Below are 21080 nucleotides of genomic sequence, written 5' to 3'. Positions count from 1 at the left end.
CTACTGCCTCTAGCAGGCTGCTCCAAGTGTTAACTACTCTGTTAAAAAGCTTTAATTTTTAAAAGGCAGGATATGCTTTTATCACTGCTAACTTGAGACACTTTTCCCCAAATTACTCTTCATAGGGAAGGCTGTGGGTTGCTGTTAATAGTCAGAAGGAAGAGAAGGAATGAAAGAAACCAAGAAAGAAAATAATGACCAACTGACAATTTAATTTAGAACTACATTAAAACCTTGTCAAGTGATACGGAATTTCACAGTTCTGTTCAGTACATTGCTGCAAAAAAAACATCTATTGCACTTTGCATTTCCAGCTACTAATCCTGAATGTTTGTCCCAGACGCCGCACACAGAAGGCTAGCCACTCGGCTCGAAACTGAAATCTGCAACCTTTCCAAAGAGGAGCTAAGATTATTTAGCAGGTGTAATAGGCCAATATGGGATTACCAACGAAAAAATAATAAAAGAAAGAGAGAAAAAAAGAAAGAGTAATTACTACTAAGGAGAAGAGCGATTTTATACTGCTATTAAGGAAAAACAGATGTTCAAGAGACCGTAAAAATGCACAAAATCATAGCGCTGTGTTCCTGCACGCCGCAGCAACGGAGAGCGCCGCCAGTGAGGAGAAATGGGCTCTGGGTGAGGTTTGCAACTGAAGAAGGGAAGAAAGCGTAACATCTGCTCCAAAGCCAGAGAAGAAAACACACAGTTTAACACAATCTCCACTGGAAATGCTTTGGGAAATGCCTTCTGCTCGGGTTAGAGGAGTATTACACATGGCTACTGCTCCAAGCAGGTCTCTAAGACAAAGGGAGTCGATAACACGGCAGAAAGAAAGTCACTGGAAAGTAACAGAGATCCTAAAGCAAGAGCAGAGCAAGACCCCTGTAAGGACTCTCAGGTCAAGGGATGCAAAGTGTTTGGAAGAGTCCAGAAATACTCTGAAACAGCACAACTCAAATTATGGCCCCTGCATTTAGACCTACGGGCACACACGCACACATTTATCCCCAGCCTTCGCGGGGCTGAAGCCAAGCGACACCAAACACACACCCGCTCAGCTCCGAGCAGAATCCTCCAGCATCGCGATCAGAACGTACACGCTTTTATTTCACTGTGTTTTATTTGCACACGACGGGTCCAGGAAACTCCCAGGTTTGCAAGTCTGAGATCAACGAATCGAACACTTTACGTCATGATTACCCGTCGTGTAAAATGACGGCACTGCTTGGCGCAAGTCAACCGCTCGGCTGAAGGTGCAGGACTGAGTTGCGGGTCACAGGACCACAGGAGCAGCGCTGCAGGAGGAGGAGGAGGAGGGAAGAGTAAAGAACCTGGTGAGACTCGCTGAGCTGCTGGAGAAAGCCCTCCGAGAGCACTACCCTCCCGCAGAGGGGACATCAGCTCTTCCCTTGGCAAAGAAACATAAACCTCGTAAAGCAAATTTTGGTCATAGAAAACGTTTTGTAGCAGGGCCTTCCTCTGCAATAGTCCACATAAAATCAGATAAACGACTTTTTCCCTGCCGTACAGGAGTATGTTTAAGCAGTAATTCCAACCAGGTATGTGAAAGTTATGGCACTGCTGAAACGCCCTGCTCCCCAACCACCTCGATCCAGACTTTCATCATCATTTTCACTGCAGTGACTGAACAACGCACCAGCTCCCCGTTATAGCTGCAATTATGGGCTGGTTCCCAATTCATAAGCTTAATAATCTCCTCAGCCACAGGTAACTGTAGACTTCAGTTTAAACATTATGGCCCCATATGAGTTCCCATCACCCGAGCATAAACTTCACTTAAGCAGCACAATGGTTTTCCTTTGGCATCTCCTAAGCCCATTTTTCTGTCCTTCAAAGACTTCAAGAAAAAATGTACAAAAGCAACGGCCTGGGCTATCCTGAGTTATGAGAACTGCCTTAGCCTTTGACAGATACCACCCCTCTGGAACCCTGAAAATGCAGGCGTCCGAGTGAAAAGCAGTAACTACAAAGCTAATCTGAGCACTACGAGGTGCTGCAGAACAGGCAGAAGGAGAGGTTTTCAGCATCCAGTCATCATCGATACCCTGGCACCCGCACGGCCAGCAGCAGGCACCCAGCTCAGGGCACCCACAGCCCCGACCGTGCTGCCCCAGCCAGCTCCAGCACCGCCGGCACCACGGCCCAGGGTAGTTATTTCAGGAACCTCAGCTCATCAGAAATCATCTGAGCGTACACAGCAAGGCCAGGGACACCTTGCTTAGCAAGGTTTGCCAAAGACATGCACTAAGAAGGTCTTGTGAAGTTTCTCTAGTGCCCTACATGCTCGCCCTGGACAGTTAAGGGATGCAATGACAACAACGAGGATGAAGATGGAAGGTCTGTTATCGCGAAGGCACAGACAGTCACGAATTAAGAACCCGTTGCAATAAGCAGACGCGTTACTTAAATAGCTTGTGTTGCTTTGTCACCGAAGCCCCAGGAAATGAGCTCTCCACAATAAATTCTGTCTGCTCATAAATCATTTGCTCAGGACAGCAGGATGCACCGTAGCGCGCTGCTTAATCTCCGTCTGCATTTGTCACGCGTTTGCAGTCAGAGTCAGAAGCACTGAATTGTTTGCATATCCCAACTAGCAGCACATAAATCAGGTTACCTTATTTTCCCACCTCATGCCCAATACATTTAATGGTCTCCCAACATTTACAGAGAGTTGTTACTAATCCCACTACAGATTTCATGCCAGGTTACACATTTTCTCTTCTGATTCATGCACACTAATGCGATGCGGTCTAGAATAAAGGCAGGGTAGTAAAGGTGTAGAGAAGGCTATGAAATACTTTTTCCACTACCCACATATTGGTTTGTTGATTCATAAACATCCAAAGCTGGAGGGCCACAGAGAACAGCATACAATGGAATTACTTTAGTTAACGGATTCATGCCTGTGCTATGCTTCTGCATGGACTGCTGACTGGGGCTTGATCGGATGCCCCTGTTCAGTACCTAGCTACAATAAAAAATAATCCTGCTTTACTGGAAAGTCTCCTTTCTATACTACTATGATCCAATCCTCTCATACTGAGCACAAACTATGGGTTTACTCTCACTGCAAACTCTCAGCAAGAACCAAACCGAAACCATCAGCTGTTCAAATCGATCTGAACTTCAGGGAAATGAAAAAGCCCACCACCCCTCAACACTTTTCTCTTCTGTCTGTTGCTCAACTGAATTTTCTTTTCCTATTTTTGGTTAGGTTCTGCCTCACTCCTCTACACCGTATTATCCGTTCAAACGTACAGACTTTAACGTATCCAACTAAGTAGAGATGAGACAAAAAGAAGAGTTTGCTTGTCACTAGTTGGGGAAAATACAGACACTCCCGTGAGGTTTGGTAATGTCCAAATACAACATTGTTTGAGTGAAGGTTCAGTCAATATAACAAAGCAGATTGCCCAACTCATCTTCAAAGACAGTGAGACCATTAAAACCCAACAGGGACCTGTGCATGTAGCTCCCACTTCCATCTGAAAATTTGACCCTTGGTCACTACTGAGAGCGTAACGTTCTACTTCTGCTGAGAACTCATGCAACAAATTAAAACGGAGGTCCAGCAGCAGGCTGCCTGAATATTGTCAGATAATGAAGAAAAATTAAATGGCCAAAAAAAGAATAAAGTTTTAAATGATTACTATTTTTGGTGTCTGTGTCCATGTCTCCTGTCTTGGAACCCACAGCCCTACCACCTCTGCAGAAGGGACCTGACTTCGAGGGCTGGGAGGGCAGAGAGAGCCCCCCCTCCCGGCACAAGCCCAAACCTCCACATCCCTCCGCTCCCGAGGGGAGACCCAAAGCAGACTCTCCCCACGCAGCTCGGTGCCACCTCTGCCACCACAAGAAGTCGCCCAATCGCGGGTACCGAGCCCAGGCACAAACACACTGTTACGTGACCACCTCACCACACTCCAAAGATATTTTAGAGCCGTCTCCTCACTGACTTACAAACACAAACTGGTTTCTGAGCAGACCACTGGCTACTCTTTTGGCAGGTAATTGTTTTCTGGCCCTTCAACTCAAAGGCGGGCTGGCACTCAAACTTCAAACTGTCCCCGTGGCGAAACGTGGATCCTTCTCTCCTGCCGTAGGCTGGGATCCCGGGGTCACCGCAGCTCCCTTGGTCAATCTCTGGAAAAAAAGGAAAAAAAGAAAAAGAAAACAGAAGTTGCGTGGGGGAAGGCTCTGATATCGCCGAGCTGGTGCACAGAACGCAGCTGGCGTATGCCATAACACACAAAAATTTTGCCTCTGTCAGTGAAGGGCCCTCCTGAGCACCTCTCCTCAGCCTTCGCTCATCCCAACTAGCTGAAAACCACAGCGACGCCCAAGGGATCCCACGCTGCGCCTGCTCCGAGGGCTTCCTCCGAGGCACAGCCCACTCGTCACCTAATGGGACCCTCGTCTCTCTCCAGCAAAGCGGGGAGGGTTGGGGGGTTTGGTGGATTTGCCGTCTCTTCCTCCCGTCCTACCCCCACTCCCATCGCTCTGCGTGGTCCCGAAGCAGCGAGCCAACACCTCCTTGCACAGAAACCCACGCCTCACCTCCTGCCAACGTGTGTGTTGACTTCACGTAAGTCACGGGCTCAATTTTCCGTTACCTTCTGCTCTGTACAACCGCATTTCCGAAGGGCCCCGTGCTCCCCAGCACTGCTGGCTACCACACTCCATTCCTTTAGAGCCTCCTCGGCGCTCCCACACTATTTATCTGCTTCACGTTCGCCTCGTCTTCCGTGTTCTCTACTGTTTTATCCCCATCATCTATGATCAGCCTCGCTGTCTTTCCTCCCCATTTTCAATTTCTTACGCCAAATTGGAACCTTCTTTTACGACATTTTCCTTTACCGAGGCAAATCACATAATCCGAGGTTTGCGTTACTCCATCTAATATTCCAATTTGATTTGAGTAACAACAAGCACCTCATTATTATGCTGACTTCAGGCAACTTAGATATAGGTGAATTTTGAGCAGAAGCCACAACAAGACACCTAGCTTCTGCTGCTGCTGCGTGCATCTTGAGCTAAAATCTCACTGCCAGGTAATGGAAAAAAATAATACTAAAAGTAATATAGCATAAATTACTATTAATATTAACATTTTTATGAAATAGGTTTCTTTTTTGGCCTGTCAGTGAAAACAGTTTGCCAGGATTTATGTGAAGGCTTTGAGGATCCCAGTGTTTAAGATTTGCTCTGGCATATAAGGGATGAAAAATAAAACACTTCGGGTATTAAAGTAACACTGAACTGTACAAAAAATAAGAAGCAGGAGACAAATAGCGCAAATCAGCTTTAAAACTCAAGAAACACTAAGAGGATCAAAGGGTAGCATGCATATTTTAAACATTTATCATTATCGCAGAGACACGGGAAGCTGATAACGCTTTCTGTTACAAGTCTGTTGCCTTTAAAAATTAATTTTTGTTATTTCTCTCCTTCCCACACCTTGAAGATTTGAAATACAGGCTGCCAGGAAAAAAATAAAAAAAAAAAAGCAGCTGAATGCAAGAAAAGCAACTGCTCCTTCTGTCCCTCTGCTGAGAGGCGATGAAGGTAACGCAGATGCTCTCAAGGCGCTGCTGGAACGGTCTCCTCCCTTGCCGACGGGCTCGTGCAGACCTTTTCTGTGCCACTGCCTGAACTCTGCTGGAACAGCTCCATGGGGTTAAGAAGGAGAGAGAAGCGAAGAACTAGAGCTGGCGTTTTTCACAACGCACCCGCTATGTCCTTGTTAGCAGCAGGCAAACAAAGCCAGCATATTCTATTACACTAGAGAGGTCAGAAAACCCAATTTCTGTCCTGAGAAATTCTCCTGGTTCCCACATTTCTTTTCATACATAGTAAAATCCATGAAATATTTAGCTGAGCAGAACTTCCAAAACCGAGCGATTCAGGAATATCAGAACATGTTACTTCAATAAGACTGAAACATTTCTCCTGATGAATGTTCAACTAAATCACTTCCACATTAGAACAATAGAAGTCAAAACTAAACAAGAACATCTAAATCAAGTGTTTTGACATTATTTAAATGAAACAAGTTGAAACGAATCTTTCAAAACTTCTCCGTCAAATATTATATCAGGCACACGAGATTTTGACAAACCAGCATTCTCTAAGGGAAAAAGGTTTCGCCAGGGATTTTTCACCAGCTGTTGATGCAGTTTGTCTGGCGGCCGCCCATGCCTCGAGTGACTGATGAGAGCATGAACCCCTGCGCTCCCTGACACCCGAACACTGCGGGCACCCCCAGATCACAGCCCGGGGTCCAGGGGAACTTCTCCCACCCGACTTGGCTCTGGAGGAAAACGAGGATGTTGGAGCTGCACTGAGAAAACTCCAGTTGCTGGAAAAAACCCTGCCCCAAGATGTGGGATGTGAGAGCGCTCAGAGGCCAGACCTGCGGAAATCACACATGTGTTACCCCAACTCAGGAACGTGTTACCCCATCTACATTTTCTGGTAGATTCACAAGAAAATACTTAACCTCACACACGTTACTTCATACATATATTAACTCTGCTTAAACTAACGGAAGCTAGCAGCGTTAGGTGCGCATCTGAAGCTACCGGGGTGTTTTCTATTACCTAAGTTCTTTTCATCGATTCCAATGATGAGGAAAAAGAGATCTGAAGAGGAAAGATGATGAGGAAATGAGAATAAATTATGAAAGAAAAGGCTCCTTCTGCATATCTTCTCCAGATCCCTCCCACCTGAAACCTCTGCTGCAGGGCAAACACAGAATCTGAGCCTAGCAGGCTCATTAGAACCCAGTGGCCTAAGATTAAATCACTCCATCTATGGCGGGTACGAGACTTAAATACAAGCAACATGACCCTGAGAGCAGTTCAGGTCAACACAGGAGAAGCTAAAAGCCTTTGCATCTGCAGGCTCAGCGGTATTTCAGCGCGAGTGTTTTATGACATGAGTCAATGCATCGAATGGAAAAGCCGAGGTGGAAAGATAGAAACGCTGAGTTTTCTGACAGACTTCTAGCATCGACAATATGAGGGGCTTAGGTAATGTAAGAACCTAAAAAAAAAATAATAATTAACTACATGCAATCACTGAAAAGGTGTGAACACCTTCACACGCAGCTTGAATCTACGCAGAGAGCTCTGTTTTTACATCTAACGCGTCTCTGTGAAAACAGACGTGGAAATGCAGCGAGCTCATCCGACCCAACACCCCGGGCAGCGCCGATTTGATTTAAAACCACAAAGGTCAGGAGAGGAAATCTTCAGGCTCCAGCTCTGCAGAGCTCCTAAGCCTCTTAGCACCATGGGGCTAAATTTCAGCTCTAAAGCTGAGCTCTCCAGAGCCAAACACTTAGTCAGCGTTTCGGCAACAATAAATATTGTTTAATCATCCCCTGCCTGCAGCACGCTGGTTCTTTGGAACATGGGCCTCAGTCAGCTCCCCTCAAACTAACCCAATGCCAACAGAAACCCAAACCAGATGAACGTGTGTTATCTATAAATCTAGTTTTACATTTAAATTATTTATTTCGTGTTAAAAATACACAAACATAAGTGCAAGACTAAAGGAAAATCTTCCTTTGTTCTATTTTTTTTCATGTTTTCACCTCAGAATTTGATAATTTTTATTTACTTTTATTCTGTTGTTTGTAGTAACCTCAAGCTCATGAGCAGCAGAAACCTGTTTTTCCCCACACCTGCCCTGTGAGGGAGACCAAGCGTCGCCAGCGCACCGACGGGGAACAGAACTGCAGAAGGACTGCGGATAAGGTCATAGGAGTGCGAATCCTCTTCAATGAGCCCTAAATCTCACCACACCTTTTGAAAATGTTACCGGAGTGAACTCCTGATTCCCAACTGTTACACGGGGTTGACCTGGGATCTTTCAGAGAACCACTTCGACAGAAGCCGGCTCTAAGGGGAACGCGTTTTCAGAACAAGTCAGCTGAGATTAAAGGAAAGAAGGGAGAAGATAAGACCCAGGACCCCAGGAGGCTGTAAAGCCCTCTCGTAAGTCAAGCACTAAATTGCAGTATCAATCAGCTTGCTATAGTTGTGAGAAGGAAGAGACTTTTCCAGCAAAGTGGAGCTTAATATAAATTTCTTATGACAAGCGCTGCAAGTCCAAAAACATTGCTCACTATTAGCAGAGAATGCCTGCTCAAAGTGGCTGCAAGTTGAGACACGGGAGATTTAGAAGTAATCTTCATGAACATTAATGAGCCAGATCCTCAGCTGGTAAAGACTGACACGGTTTAACTGAAAATCAATGCTGTCACACTGATTTACGCCCGCTGAGCATTTGTTCCAAATGCATCCAATCTTGCAGTGCAGACTTGCAAAATCCCGAGCCCAGGTACCTTCTGGGTTTTTATGCTCTTCCTGGTGCAAATATGCTTTCTCCTTACTTACAAGTAAAGCAAAAAAAAGAATGACCTGGTTGGCTCCCCCTGACATTAAGGATGTGATGGCATAGTGCCCTCCTCAGCATCTTCCTTCCAACAGGTCCTCAAATCCGTGCATCAATAAATCTCTTGGGCGTAACTGTTTCAGCACTAGCAACAGGTTTTATGATTGCATTACATTTAAAATGCACATTAAAACTTGCATGTTTTTAGGATAGATGGCTATTTAAACATACTCTAAAGCAATTCTCTGTCCTTCTATTAGGCAGATTTTTGGTCTTGACTTTATATAGCTCCATTAGCTGTAATTTTCCTCTTGCAATTAGGAAGAAGCGCAGACATAAAACTGATACTGAAACTTGTTAGTAAGTTGTATATCATTTCATAATGTATTTGGCAAGTGCTAATTGCCTCTTACTTAAATGTCTCTTGCTTTGTAACTCAAAGCATTTGGAAAAACTAAAATAATTTTATGGCCCTGGCTGACTGGAGGCTAGCTTAACTTCAGGACAGCGCCTGCATGGACCTTGGGCATGGAGAGTCTGTCCTTCCTTGTGCACAAATCCATTTTGCAAGGTCAGTAAGTTGCTGTACAAAAAGTGCCAAGATGCCCAGAAAAAGGGAGAAGATTTGAATGATAGGCAGAGAGTAATCTCTACTGCTAATACACGCAAAGGACAGATGCTCCTCAGGGAGAAGCTATTTTTTGAGGCTCATGGGGACAGCAGAGCCAGAACACACCTTTTTTTTTTTTTTCTCCTAAGAGATTATGGACACAGAAAAGAAAAACTGGCAGCAGCTGTGCAGGTGAAGCAGATGAGCAGGGAAGGGAGAAGCACATTTGACGCTGGAAGCTCCACACTACAGGACTCCAAAGCGTGAAGGATAACGGTGATCCCCAAAGCGACCGCTGAGGTCACAGGGAGGAAGAGCAGCTCAGCCTTGTCATAGATCAAGCTACCGATAACTTCAAAGCAAGTCAGAGGAGGAAAAAGTCAAGCTCCTTATAGATCCAAAGTTCACAGAAGATGAACCGCAGCGTAAGGAAGTCCCTGCACCACGTGCTCTGCAACTTCATGCAGGGTAAACATAAGGTTTATCAAGAGGCTGGCAGGTTACATCCACATTGCCCTCTGGATGAGACGAACAAACCAGCCAGGATCTCGACGCACAGCCGGGCAGCACCTTCGCCCGCGGCTCCTGGCAGGTGTGGACGCGGCAGCATCCTCAGCCAGGCAGCCAAGAAGCAGCCGCAGACAAACGTGGCAGGAGACAGACATCACAGCCACCACAGCGAGCGGGACGGAGCCAGCAAGACTCAAACAGCACCGCTAAGATGCTCCCTAGACAAGCAGGAGGGATTTGCCTTTTCCTTCGTTTGATTCCATCACCTCTTATCTATGTCTCATACGACTCTCCCGCTGACCTGGTCCTGCAACCCTCTAAGTACTCCAGCACTGCGACGCAAGGCGCTGCTCAGCCTCCCTGGCCACACTGGCATTTAGTCCAGCCAGGTGTCCTGACAGGGCAGGTCCCTGCAGGCTCCTAAGCCGCTGCTACTTCAGCATCACTCAGCCGCAGCACCACCGTGGGCAGGTCCTGGCCTCAACACAGTACGACACCTCCCTGAAACAGCGCGAGTCCCCGGGAAGCGCTTTTAAAAAATGAATGACTGCTAATGTGCATTCAGGGCCTTGAAAGAAACAGATTTAAATGTTAGTGCTGATGTCGGTGGAAGCTGCTGGTACTCAGACGTTTCCGGAGCAGCCCCCACGTCTCGATGCAGCGTGCCTACTCTCAGGCACCAGAGACGAAAGAGTAAGCCGTCCCTGCTATCAGCAGATCACAAGAAAAAAACTGAAAAGGCATTCAAAAGTGCTTTCAAAGGAGATGCAAGTCTAAAACAATACCAAAAGCAAGCTGACACCTAAGTGGAAGTGCTCCCCTGACCGTGCCGGCGGCAGCAGCACAGAATCAAGCTCCCGCTCGCAGGGCGAGGCAGTCGGCAGGGATGCAGAGCACCTTCCTCGGGGCGGCGCTTGCAGCGTGAGCCAAGGACCCTAGGTGCTCGCTCTGGATGTGGAGACACAGGATGGAGATTTCTGGAAAAATCTAAACCCAACTCAAACCCAGAATCTAAGAAAAGCTTCAGCTAGAATCACCAGTTTTTTTTAAGACTTCTGCATCGCACTCGCTCTACCTTTGCAAATACCAACACCAACAGTAACACAGAAGCTCAGGAGAGACTTCAGCATTCACATCCTAACACATTTCACGAATTCCTTTTGAAAAATCTCAGCATTAATTTCTATTTGATTTGTAATACTCCAGATTAGTCAAAGTTTAAAGTAGTTGACACCATTAATCTACTGGAACCATTAATTACTTGATCTCATTTTCAGACAGAGCCTGTTGCCATCAGCTGATATTCACCATTTTTTTTCAAAGCAGACGAAATGGCAACGAAACATTACCCATCCAGTCTGCTTTCATGGAAAAGAAATCATGAAAGCTGTTCTTATTGGAGGAAAGCTTCAGTTTTAAGAAAAAAAAATCTGCAGAGCTTCAACATATTTACAGAAGCTTTTCTTCTCCTCTCTCCCCCAAACTGCTGTACCCATCTCAACACCCTGATCCTTTTAAAAGGGAAAAATTCTGTGAGGTGCAGGGATTACCTTCATAGGTTGCTTTGAAGCCCAGCAAGTTGCTGACACTGTCTGTCTGGAAGAGGAGCCACATCTGGTGGTGTGTGCTGACGATGAGATCGGGGACCGTGGTGCCTGTCAAGCTGCAAAAATACGTAAAAACAAGTGAACAGCCTGTATGCCTCCCCGAGCTCATTTTCCCACGGGAATAAAGGCCACACATACCTCTGCAGGAGCAGAAAATAACGAGAACAATGCCAACACAATTAAGAATAACCCCAAAACAGAACACTGTCCAAAAACCTCATAGATTTTCAAGACTGATGAGCCCCTCAGTATGTTTCTGCATGCTACCTAAACAGCGAGCTCACTACCATAGTTGAGGGCCTGTAAGTTATTATCCACACTAAAATAATTACAATTTAGTACCATTATTACAATATATAACCCAGCATCAATAGTAATAATTTCCTTGCTCACTGAAGCAAAACATAAGCAAGGAAATAAAATTTCTAGAAGCCAAACCGGTGGCTTAAGCCTCTCGTAACCACCTTTATTTTCTAGTGTTAGAAAAATTTACTTTCAACACGTTCTCCGCTACAATTCTATCCTGACAAGAGAAGTTTCCATGGGAAGACAAGGCACGAGTCTTAGCTCTGCCCAGCGCCCCAGGAGAAGCGCTTGAGAAGTGCCGCTGATCCCAGCAGCGCAGGATGGTCGGGACGTCGCCCGCCCTTCAAGGATGTTCCTCAGAGAGCTGGAGAGATTTGGAAGAAATGTCACATCAACACAGCCATATTAACGAGTCGTCTGCGGCTCACCCAGCCTGTGGGATTAATCACCTCGGCGTGGTTCAATGCAGCTTTATGGAGTTTTATCCCTCACCCACGCAAGCACCGGTGCAGGCACTTACACGCCAAGTGCCCGCTCCGAGCACGGCTCCTTCCCTTCCCCACGCTCCTGGAAGCAGAGTCACGGCGTGTGGGAAGGGACTATCACTACAGCAGCACGAGTGTTGTGTTGCCTGTCTTAGTGGCAGTGTTTAATGTTGTTATTGTACTATTTCTGCTAAGCTATCACCTGTGATAAATTTATAAATTACCTTAAGTGCAGCTCCTGCAAGTGGATAGGTGTGGGTTTGTTCTTTTTTCCCCTCCGTAGTGTTTGCTTAAATCTAAACACATACATACGTACAGCTACGGCTTCTGCCCGGCGCCGTTCTCAAGTACAACAGCAGCCCCTGAAAGGCTTCTTGATAAAACCCATCTCCAGGCAGAATTCTTGCAAACCAATCCCGCGAGGGAACAACCCAGCAGCTGTGTGGCGATGGCATCCCGCGAATAAATGTAACCCGCAACCTCCAGGCATAATTGTGGCAATTCCCAGTTTCCTGGGTAATCGGCGAGAGCGCGGCTGCTCTGCCAATTACTGCTCGTTTAGAGCAAAGCCAAATCACTGCTGGAAGGGTTGTGTCACTTATTCGACTTGTTTGACATTCCTAACGCCGGCTACCTGCCAAGTGCCAGGTTCTTTCCAACAGCCTTACAGGTACCCAACGTCAACGGAACTGGCCTTGCCACACACGTAACTCTCCTCCCCATCGCAGAGATGTTCACCCATCGCAGACGTAGCAGGGACTACAGTAATTCCTGAAACCAGCCCCTGGCTCAAGCTCTGGCCGTGGGATCTGGAGCATGTTTTTCCTCCAAAATCACATTCAGGTCTCCCAAGCCCATCAAAGCTCTCCCAGTCCTGCTCCTACATTTGCTCTGTTATTGCTTTGACCTGCAGCAGAAACTTTATTGATCCCAGGGTGCTGGTAAATTAAGAAGTAATTTGGTTTTAATGAGTGTTTTGCATCCAGAGAGTTTGATGGAGGGTGCAGAAGAAAAGCTATTGTTGATTCTTCTCAGGTTATTTAAGCAGCAGACAGGCAGGAATGAGGAACATACCAAGAGAAAAACCTTTAGAAAAAGGCACTTCAAAGGTTTTTGCATGCTTTGCCACTCCACTTTAACAAGCTGAATGATTGATTTGGGTGCTTGTTACTTTAGGGAATAAAAATCCTCTCTGCAAGTCAAGAAAGCTCAGCCTAACAATCTGTTCTGTTCTCCGAGATGCATCTTCCAGAGATGAGAGTAAGACTGGAAACAAATGGTCCTTCATACCTCAGCTTGGGATAGCGTCTGCTGCGATGCAAGCAGATTCCAATGTATTTCTTGACTTGAAAAGCGGCAGGACTGAGTTCCTCTCGAACAGCCGAGAGTAAATGAAGAGTAGTTAAGAAAACAGGAGCTCCCATCTTCGACAGGTTTCTGCACATCAATTCCTACAAAGACCTATAGCTGGTATCCAATGGATATATCAAGCCAGCTGACAGTAGGTGAGAAGGCAGCAAATGCTGAGAAAAGTTCTCCATGGACTTTCAGTCACACTAATTACAAACATGGTATTTCTGTGGTCTTAGCACCTCTTTCATAAGTCATTAGTTTTCAAGTTATCCTCCAAGATGAAAAAAAAATAAATACATTTCCCTATTAGGATTAGCATCAGCAATTGAATGGAAGTTCTCCTGCACTGGGAGAAGATACCAGCCACTACACCTCGTGCAGTCTCATCTATCTCAAATTTGCATTAGCGAGGTGTTGAGTAGCTAATAGAGAGTGAGAAAACATGGAATGATTGGAATCAAATCTAGGGAAACCTTCATGGGCTTTAGGCAAACAAAAAGGGATGGAATGAGAAATCATTTCAGCAAGTTATTGTAAATGACTCCCCTGGTGGTAATTTGCACATTTTGACCAATCAGCTGTGAAACTTTCTGTGGCACTTTAATTACAAACACTTCTGCAATAATCAGGCTTTACATTCATACACGTTGCAGGTTAGAGTTCCTGACCTAAGTATCACTCATGAAAAGAAGCGTATAGGAAAAGGAACTTCAGAGAAACCAAGATTTCGGAAAGTCAAGCAAACATTAAGATACATGAAAATGGAGTGGGAGGCTGATTCATGCGGCAAAACAAGCGAAGAGGAGGAATTAAAAAACACAATATGAAACGCTGTCTACCAGTTGGAAGGAGCACAAAGAGCTTTGCCAGAGTAGCTTTGGGAGAGTTGTTTGCTCTTATACATTTTTTATTAGATAGGAAAAAAGGGAGTCTCTCAAGTTCAGGCGCTAAAGCTGGATGCTGGCAGCCCCGGTTATAACACCCCGATCACCACTTCAAATATTTCTTCTGAAAGTTGCTTTTGCTCCAGTACCCGGCCTTGCCAGTGCCCTTGGGACATCTGAGACTTCAACAAACATCGCTAATTTATATCTTCTCTCGCAAGGAGGCAAACGAGACACAGAGCTTTCAGAAACTCTTGCGACCTGGACATCGGCACGGGGCACGAGCGAGCTCTGGAACACGGAGCAGAATCCTGCAGGTGCCCGAAGCTGTCCCACTGCCCAGGCAAGCCGCGTGCCTTCAAGCATGACTCGCCAAATTCAAAAAACAACTGCAAACCACAGTCAAAACGTATTTAGATGGGAAACGGTGATACAGAAAGGCCTGGAGGGAAAGCAGGACTATCTACACTGCCTCCTCTATTGAAGAAACCTCTGCTGAACATCCTACCTGCACACTAAAGCATAGAAGTTGAGGGGGAACAATTCTCAGCCTTGCAGAAGCATGTGCCGTCGCTTACACAGGTGCACAAGGGGTGTAAAACTCTGAGGAGTCCTCCAAGTCCCCCTTACCGCTCCAAGGTAACGGATTTACAGCCACTTTGCACTTTTAACGACGACTGCACAAGAAGGACAGCACAGAGGACAGATCCAAACAGCGCTCAGCTTCTGTCTGATTCACATTTGCTCTTGCATCCGAACTTTAATCCCGTTCACTCAAACCCCTGGACAGCCTCAGCCTCTCTCAAAGGGGCCTCAACAAAGGCGGCTCAAGAGAAGCAAAGCGAAGAGGTAAAAGCGTTTCTGCCAGCTGAACCCTAAGACAGAACGGGCCGAGGGGAGAACGCATGAAGAACAGCCAAGCCCCATCAAAAATGACAAACAGCACACGCAGCCCCCAGCGAGGTACAGCGAGCCGAGCGGGACTCCTCCACCCAAACACATCAGCGACACCTTGTCAGGCGTGGGTTTCTCACAGGGACAAAGGACGGGCTACTTACACGTAAAGCACAGTTTTCTGGTCTCCAACTTGTCCTCCATCACCCACTGTCAGAGTGTCATATCCTCTTTCTAGTTCAAATTCTTCAAAGGTGAGTTTGATAACCTGGCAAAGATGCAGCACGTTAATATGAATCAACTGCCAAGGCAGCCAGCAGATCCTTGTCTTGTTTATTTATTTGTTTGTCTATTGAGGAGCAATTTATAAGAGCATTAATATCTTCAGGACATCACCAAAGGTGACTGTCCTCGCTTTTTCTAGCACTACAGCACTCCTTTCCAGACAGATTGAGCTCTTACTGAAATTTCCTTTCAGATTTTTCTGCTTTATCTATTGATTTTCTAGATGACTTTATTGATAAAGACACGTCTTTCGGGATTTCAGCACGCTTTTTTTTTTTCCACCAGGCACTGCTACCACTTCTTTCGTAAACCTGAGAGTATGGTGATGGATTTGAATGTGCACGCAGGCAGCGTGTTCAATACCTACGGTGCAAGCAGAGAGTCTTGCTTTTGCTCTGGTACTCAGAAAGTTGCCTGGCTTTTCAGAAGCTTCTGTCAGACCAAAAAAGGCTTCATGGGAATTTACTGCTGAGGCAGCTCAAGGAAATTGTCTCTAGCTGTCTGCAAACACAATCAGCATCATATCTGTCCACAGCTCTTGGCTCCTGCTCTATTGAACCTTCCATCCCCACCTGATTTATGCAGCTTCTCCCTGTCATTAGGAGCAGAGGTCTTGCAGAAGTCGAGAGGTTTGTGTTCCAAGTCTCTTGGCTGCTTTGGAAATCTCTTATTCTCAGTAACTGAAAACTACAATTTGGCTCAGACGACAAAGGGCTTAATCCAGCCTCGGACAGGGCAAACAAACAGAAAAGGAACGGAGCTTAATTTACAGAAGTACTTTACATCCTCAACACCAGAAGAAATCAATGGGAGCTTTGTTTCTCAGAGCTTTTTAACTGACTGGATCCAGGAAAGCACATAAACACTTGAATGCATCCAGACCTTTGTACAACTGCCTGTAAGCATATTAAATTTCCTAACTTTTACCTGACCAAATTTAGCCTAGCACTACTTTTTTGCTGTTTCACACAACACAGGAGTTCTGAAAAGCAATTAACAAAGAGCCACATGCGTGCCAAGGACCACGGACACGTGATGCCACCCCATACCTCTCAACACGGCACAAGGAAGCAAGACCCAGGAAAACTAAAAACCTTTGTCCTGTCATTTCTCTCCTACTTAAAAAAAAAAAAAAAAAAAAAAAGGCAGCATCTCCTGCAAACACTTGAGCCTGTGTGCAATCACAGGGGCATAAAAGTCTCCAAGGTAAAACCAAAAGCAGTAATTAACGGTGTTCTGCTAAACGCGAGCGTGCCTCTACAGCATCTTCAAGGCTTGCGAGGACTCTCTAGGAAGCTGACAACATTTTTCTGCCAAAAGGCACTCAACTGGAGTGTTCTTTAAAAAATAATGGGTCTATATATAGCTCAGACTGAACTGTCACGTGCTACCATCTTCTACATATAAATGCAATTAATACTCTTCAAATGCACACAAAAGCCAATTGATATTTTGGCCGTGACATTCCGAAACCGAGGCGTCACCCAAAGGCCCCAGGATCGCGAAACAGGAGTCTGTGTGATACTTCAGAGAAGTTTGGAACCATTAATTTTAGTAGTAGTACCAAAATATTAACCTCTGCAGAATATTATTAAACCATGTAATGATGGAATAATGTAATTAAGACAAAGAACACAGTGCTGTAAAGCAGCACACATCATTAGATAAATCAGTCATTCAAGTAAACTGCAATCTAAGGAGTCTGACCCTAATTAAATAACTAATTACATCCTAGTATACCAAAGACTGTAACCTTGTGGCACAGGAACAGGATGCTGAATACAATATTTATTTATTCACTTTCCTATTTTCTTTTTTTGGTCTGAAAGCTGAAAATTATTTAATGATTCATTAGACAACAAAAGACCTACCAGCACACACAAATACACGGATGACACGAAACCTCAGTTTGAAGCTGCTGAAGTGACAGGAAGCAATTAGTCAAGAAAATAGGTTGGAATATGACACCTGATTCTAAGGCTTCGTACTGCTAAGTGATTCGAAGTGCAGTCACATTCATAGGGAAAAAAAAAAAGGAAACAAAACCCAACACACCAATTCTCTCCATGGAGAACAGCACCTCTTGCACTTACATTCAAATGCTTTACAGGCACACGTTACTCATCTCCCCCCACTTCTTCCCAGCATCTATCTTCATTTGGGATTAATCAGCCCCTGGAGGGGCCAATCCCTCTCCCACCAATGACACGAGAAGCTCGGACAGAGCTTTATTTGGCTCACTAGACTCCAGGTGCGAAGATCCCCAGGAGAAATATCACCCAGGAACAGCCATTATGTCAAGAAGGTTCAGAAATAGTTTTGATGCAAATTCACCAATTATCACGGGCATTTCTCAGCTTCCCAAGTGATTCCATTTTCCACTGTGGTTGAAATTAATTCCCATGGCACTGGGGACCAGCAAAAAAACCCCACATATGCTGAATATCCCCAAATAGGTCTGATGTCACCCTCCATATAGGAAATAATTCCAAGTTATCAACTGAAGAGCACCATGCCCTTAATACTGTTTATGTAGGTTTCTGAGCAAACTTCGAGGGGATTATGTAGCTCAGTGAATCTGGCTCAGTTCTTTTCCAAATATAGAACAGATGACTTGCAAATGAGTTCTAAATTCAGCTCAGTGGTTTTCCCATCGCTCATATTAAAAGCTTCATGTAACAGGACCTGATCCAAAGACCACTCAAGTCAATAAAAAGATTACCACCGACTTCTGCAGGCTTCCGCTCGGGCCCATAATGCTTTTTACCTACCACGTATTTTATGGGTATTTTAATTATTTCACCTTCAGCCCTTCCCTCGCCCACTTCAAAGAAAGGGAAACAGCAGTCTCTTCCTGCAGTTAATAAGCAGAGCCTCTGATTTGACCAATCTATCCTTATTTCGGTTGCGCTACGCCTCTGTACGGTACATGATGTCGCAGCCCAGGGAGCACAAACTAGTTTCTTGTGCTATTCATTTCTGCTCCAAGTTGCTAAATACTGGAATGAATGGATTTTACTAAGTGCAATTCCCCTTTATGATTGATGAAAGCTGAGGGCCAGGACTTGCAGATTCTGTTTTCTAATCAACAGTTCTTTATTAGTCAGGTTATAAAGTTGAGGAAAACACCAACCAAGGGAAGAGGAGAAATTTTCCATAAGTAGAAATTCACAAAGATAGTTTTTGAAGAATGGGACAGTCTGCCCAGGAAGCTTACAAAGAGAATAGCTTGTCCTACCCCACCGCTGAAGGCAAAGCAGAAGGAGTTTGTGCACGAGGCTGGCAGAAAAGCAAACGAACAGAGATGAAGATTAGACTCTGAATATTGGGGATGAAAGCAACACAGCACGAGGTCACTAAGAGAGTGCACATGGTCCACGAGCATCCCTTGGCAATCAGTTGCCATCTCCTCCTTCACAGTTTGTGCTGGAACACCCAAACGGAGGCATCAGCCCCCACGACACCCAGGGCACCTCTGCACCTAGCTCACTGCAACTTCTTTCCAGACTAATTGATATACACAAACCCTGGATTGTGCCAACCTTTGAAAGATGCACAAAGATGAAGGTATGTATAAAACCACAGCTTAAGCTGCTGCCACGCTCACTAACCTGTCCGTGCACAGGGAGCGCGGACCCAAGGGCTGAAAAGCACAGCTGACACTCGAGCAGTAATAGCTGCTGCTACATGTGGCCTTTCTCCACTTGCACATTACCCTGATGAAGGAGAACCTCCTGGGTCTGATTGACCCGTTAATTGCTCCTAAAAAATCAGCACTGAAAAATATCTGGATTCCACACTCCAGTTTCCCAGAATTTGGGTCATTACTGTGCTCCCACACAGCCAAGCCCAGACACCCGCTGGATGAAACGACCAGCTAGCGACAGCCCTTTAAAGAAAACCTCATGCTGAAGTTGGAACGGAGGAACACTCCTTCGTTAAAATCATATTCCACCAGCGATCTGCACTTACTAAAGACTTGAGCTGAGGTCAGCGGGGAGAGAGAAGGAGAAGCCAGCGCGGGAGGTGAGAGCACAAGACCCTGTCCCATCAGCAGGTGGGCTACAACCACGGATGGTCACCAGCGCTTCTACAGACCAGCAGCAATTTCTAGCAAAAGATGAGATCCTGGGATGCTAACACGACTGTGAAATGTCTTCCTTGGATCAGCGGCAGAAGGCAGAGTGCTAAAACACAGGAGTGTCTAGAGGCAAGGACCGCAGCACGACAAAGAACAAGCACGAGCTCAGTGCCTTGGGCCTACGTGATTTGCTCATGAGCTGATGGAGACGATGTTAGCAGGAGCCCAGATACTAAAAAGAATGAAACCTGTTGTCTTCTGAGAGCAGAAGACGGCGAGTAACACCTCAGAAAGTACTTTAAGCTACACAGCAAAGTCATTTTTGTTCCTATGTTCCCATACAGAGCTGGAGGAAAGGAACAGGCTGATTTTTGCAGGGCTGGAAAAAGCTGCGAGGCACTGCACATCTCCCTCCCTAAGCCAGTGACAAACGGCAAAGACTCAATCTTAACAAAGGCCACGGGCAGTCAAGCCTTGTTCTCTACATGATCAGCAACAACAGAGTTGAATCACAAGTGTGGACCGGTGGGGACAAAAAATCCTCACCAGCCTCCCCTCTTCCAAACCTCAGTGAAGACAGAAAGGACTTGTTTATACATTTATAATACGGCATAGAGAGCAGCAGATAGAACCGTATCTCCCTCCTCCCCTGCCCTGTGCCCTTCGGGGGCTGAAATCCCAGAGATTAGGAGCAGCTACCAGCCAAAGGAAGTGAAAAATCAGGATTCCTGGCACAGCCCTCCTGCCCCGACCGCGAGCTGCCGCAACGAGATGCTTTGCTAAGCTCTTCGGCATTTCGCCACCGCTCACACCGAGATATCAAAGAGGTTTCGATTAAAAATAATTACATTCGCTTTTAATTACATCCTTGAACAAAACGAGTTTTCAGCAGAGCGGGGAACGTGACGTGTTGTTGTCTTTAAACCCCCGTTTTAGGTGAAGGGAGGAGGTGCAGACCCATCTGTGGGACCTACCTTGGCCGGGTTGAGCGCGGTGATGACCCACACACAGTAGGCGTTGTTGTCGTACTGCACGGGGTAGTTGGGAGACGTGATCACGCCGCTGGGACCGCGAAGGTACATATCGCACATCCTGGCTGCGATAGGAGAAAAAAGGAAAGAGACAGACGTAGGAGTGAGGTCTCTCAGCTTTGGGACGTGTGCTGTGTTCGTTGGTTAAGAGCAGAAAGAAGTAGAGATGAACACAAAATAGGAGAGAACTAAGCATTGATGTTCTGGGTTGCTTTCACCAGCTAAAAGATTCCCCTTTTTTTCCCCATGTAACAGAGATGAAGGGTTTAACAGGTGAGTGGGCTGTTTCCAGGGACTATCAAACGGATGCACCACCAAACCAACCTATTCTGCTCAGGCTAATTTTATTTTATTTATTTTTTCCTATATTAAAGCTCTCACAGAAATACTTTCGCATCCAGGACAGTGAAACCAACTACATGAAAGATGTTGGTTAAGACCCAGTTCCTTTTTAATGTCCCCAAAAAGATTCATTTCCTTTCTTCATTACAGGCAAAAAAAAAAATACTGCACAGCAAGTATTTATTAGGTAAGGGCTGACTCCATTCTGATGTGGCTGGGGGACTCAGAACCAAGATGGGAGCTCACCTGCTGCAGCAGAAGCTGAAAA

At 45.7% G+C, this 21080-nt stretch overlaps 1 protein-coding gene across 1 annotated transcript in view; it reads right to left on the bottom strand.

Moving 5' to 3' along the window:
- Positions 1-21080, bottom strand: part of LOC104276630 (CUB and sushi domain-containing protein 2-like) — a gene marked incomplete at its 3' end in the record, with an annotated part of 195504 nt that overhangs the window by 46709 nt on the left and 127715 nt on the right. The window contains 4 exon segments of the mRNA XM_009873029.1: positions 3985-4167; positions 11095-11207; positions 15238-15341; positions 20414-20535. Of these exon segments, the coding sequence (XP_009871331.1) occupies positions 3985-4167; positions 11095-11207; positions 15238-15341; positions 20414-20535 (522 nt within the window).

The sequence above is a fragment of the Apaloderma vittatum genome, unplaced genomic scaffold (genome assembly GCF_000703405.1).
Source record: "Apaloderma vittatum isolate BGI_N311 unplaced genomic scaffold, ASM70340v1 scaffold11777, whole genome shotgun sequence".
NCBI lineage: Eukaryota > Metazoa > Chordata > Aves > Trogoniformes > Trogonidae > Apaloderma > Apaloderma vittatum.
This window is presented reverse-complemented; position numbering and strand designations above follow the sequence as displayed.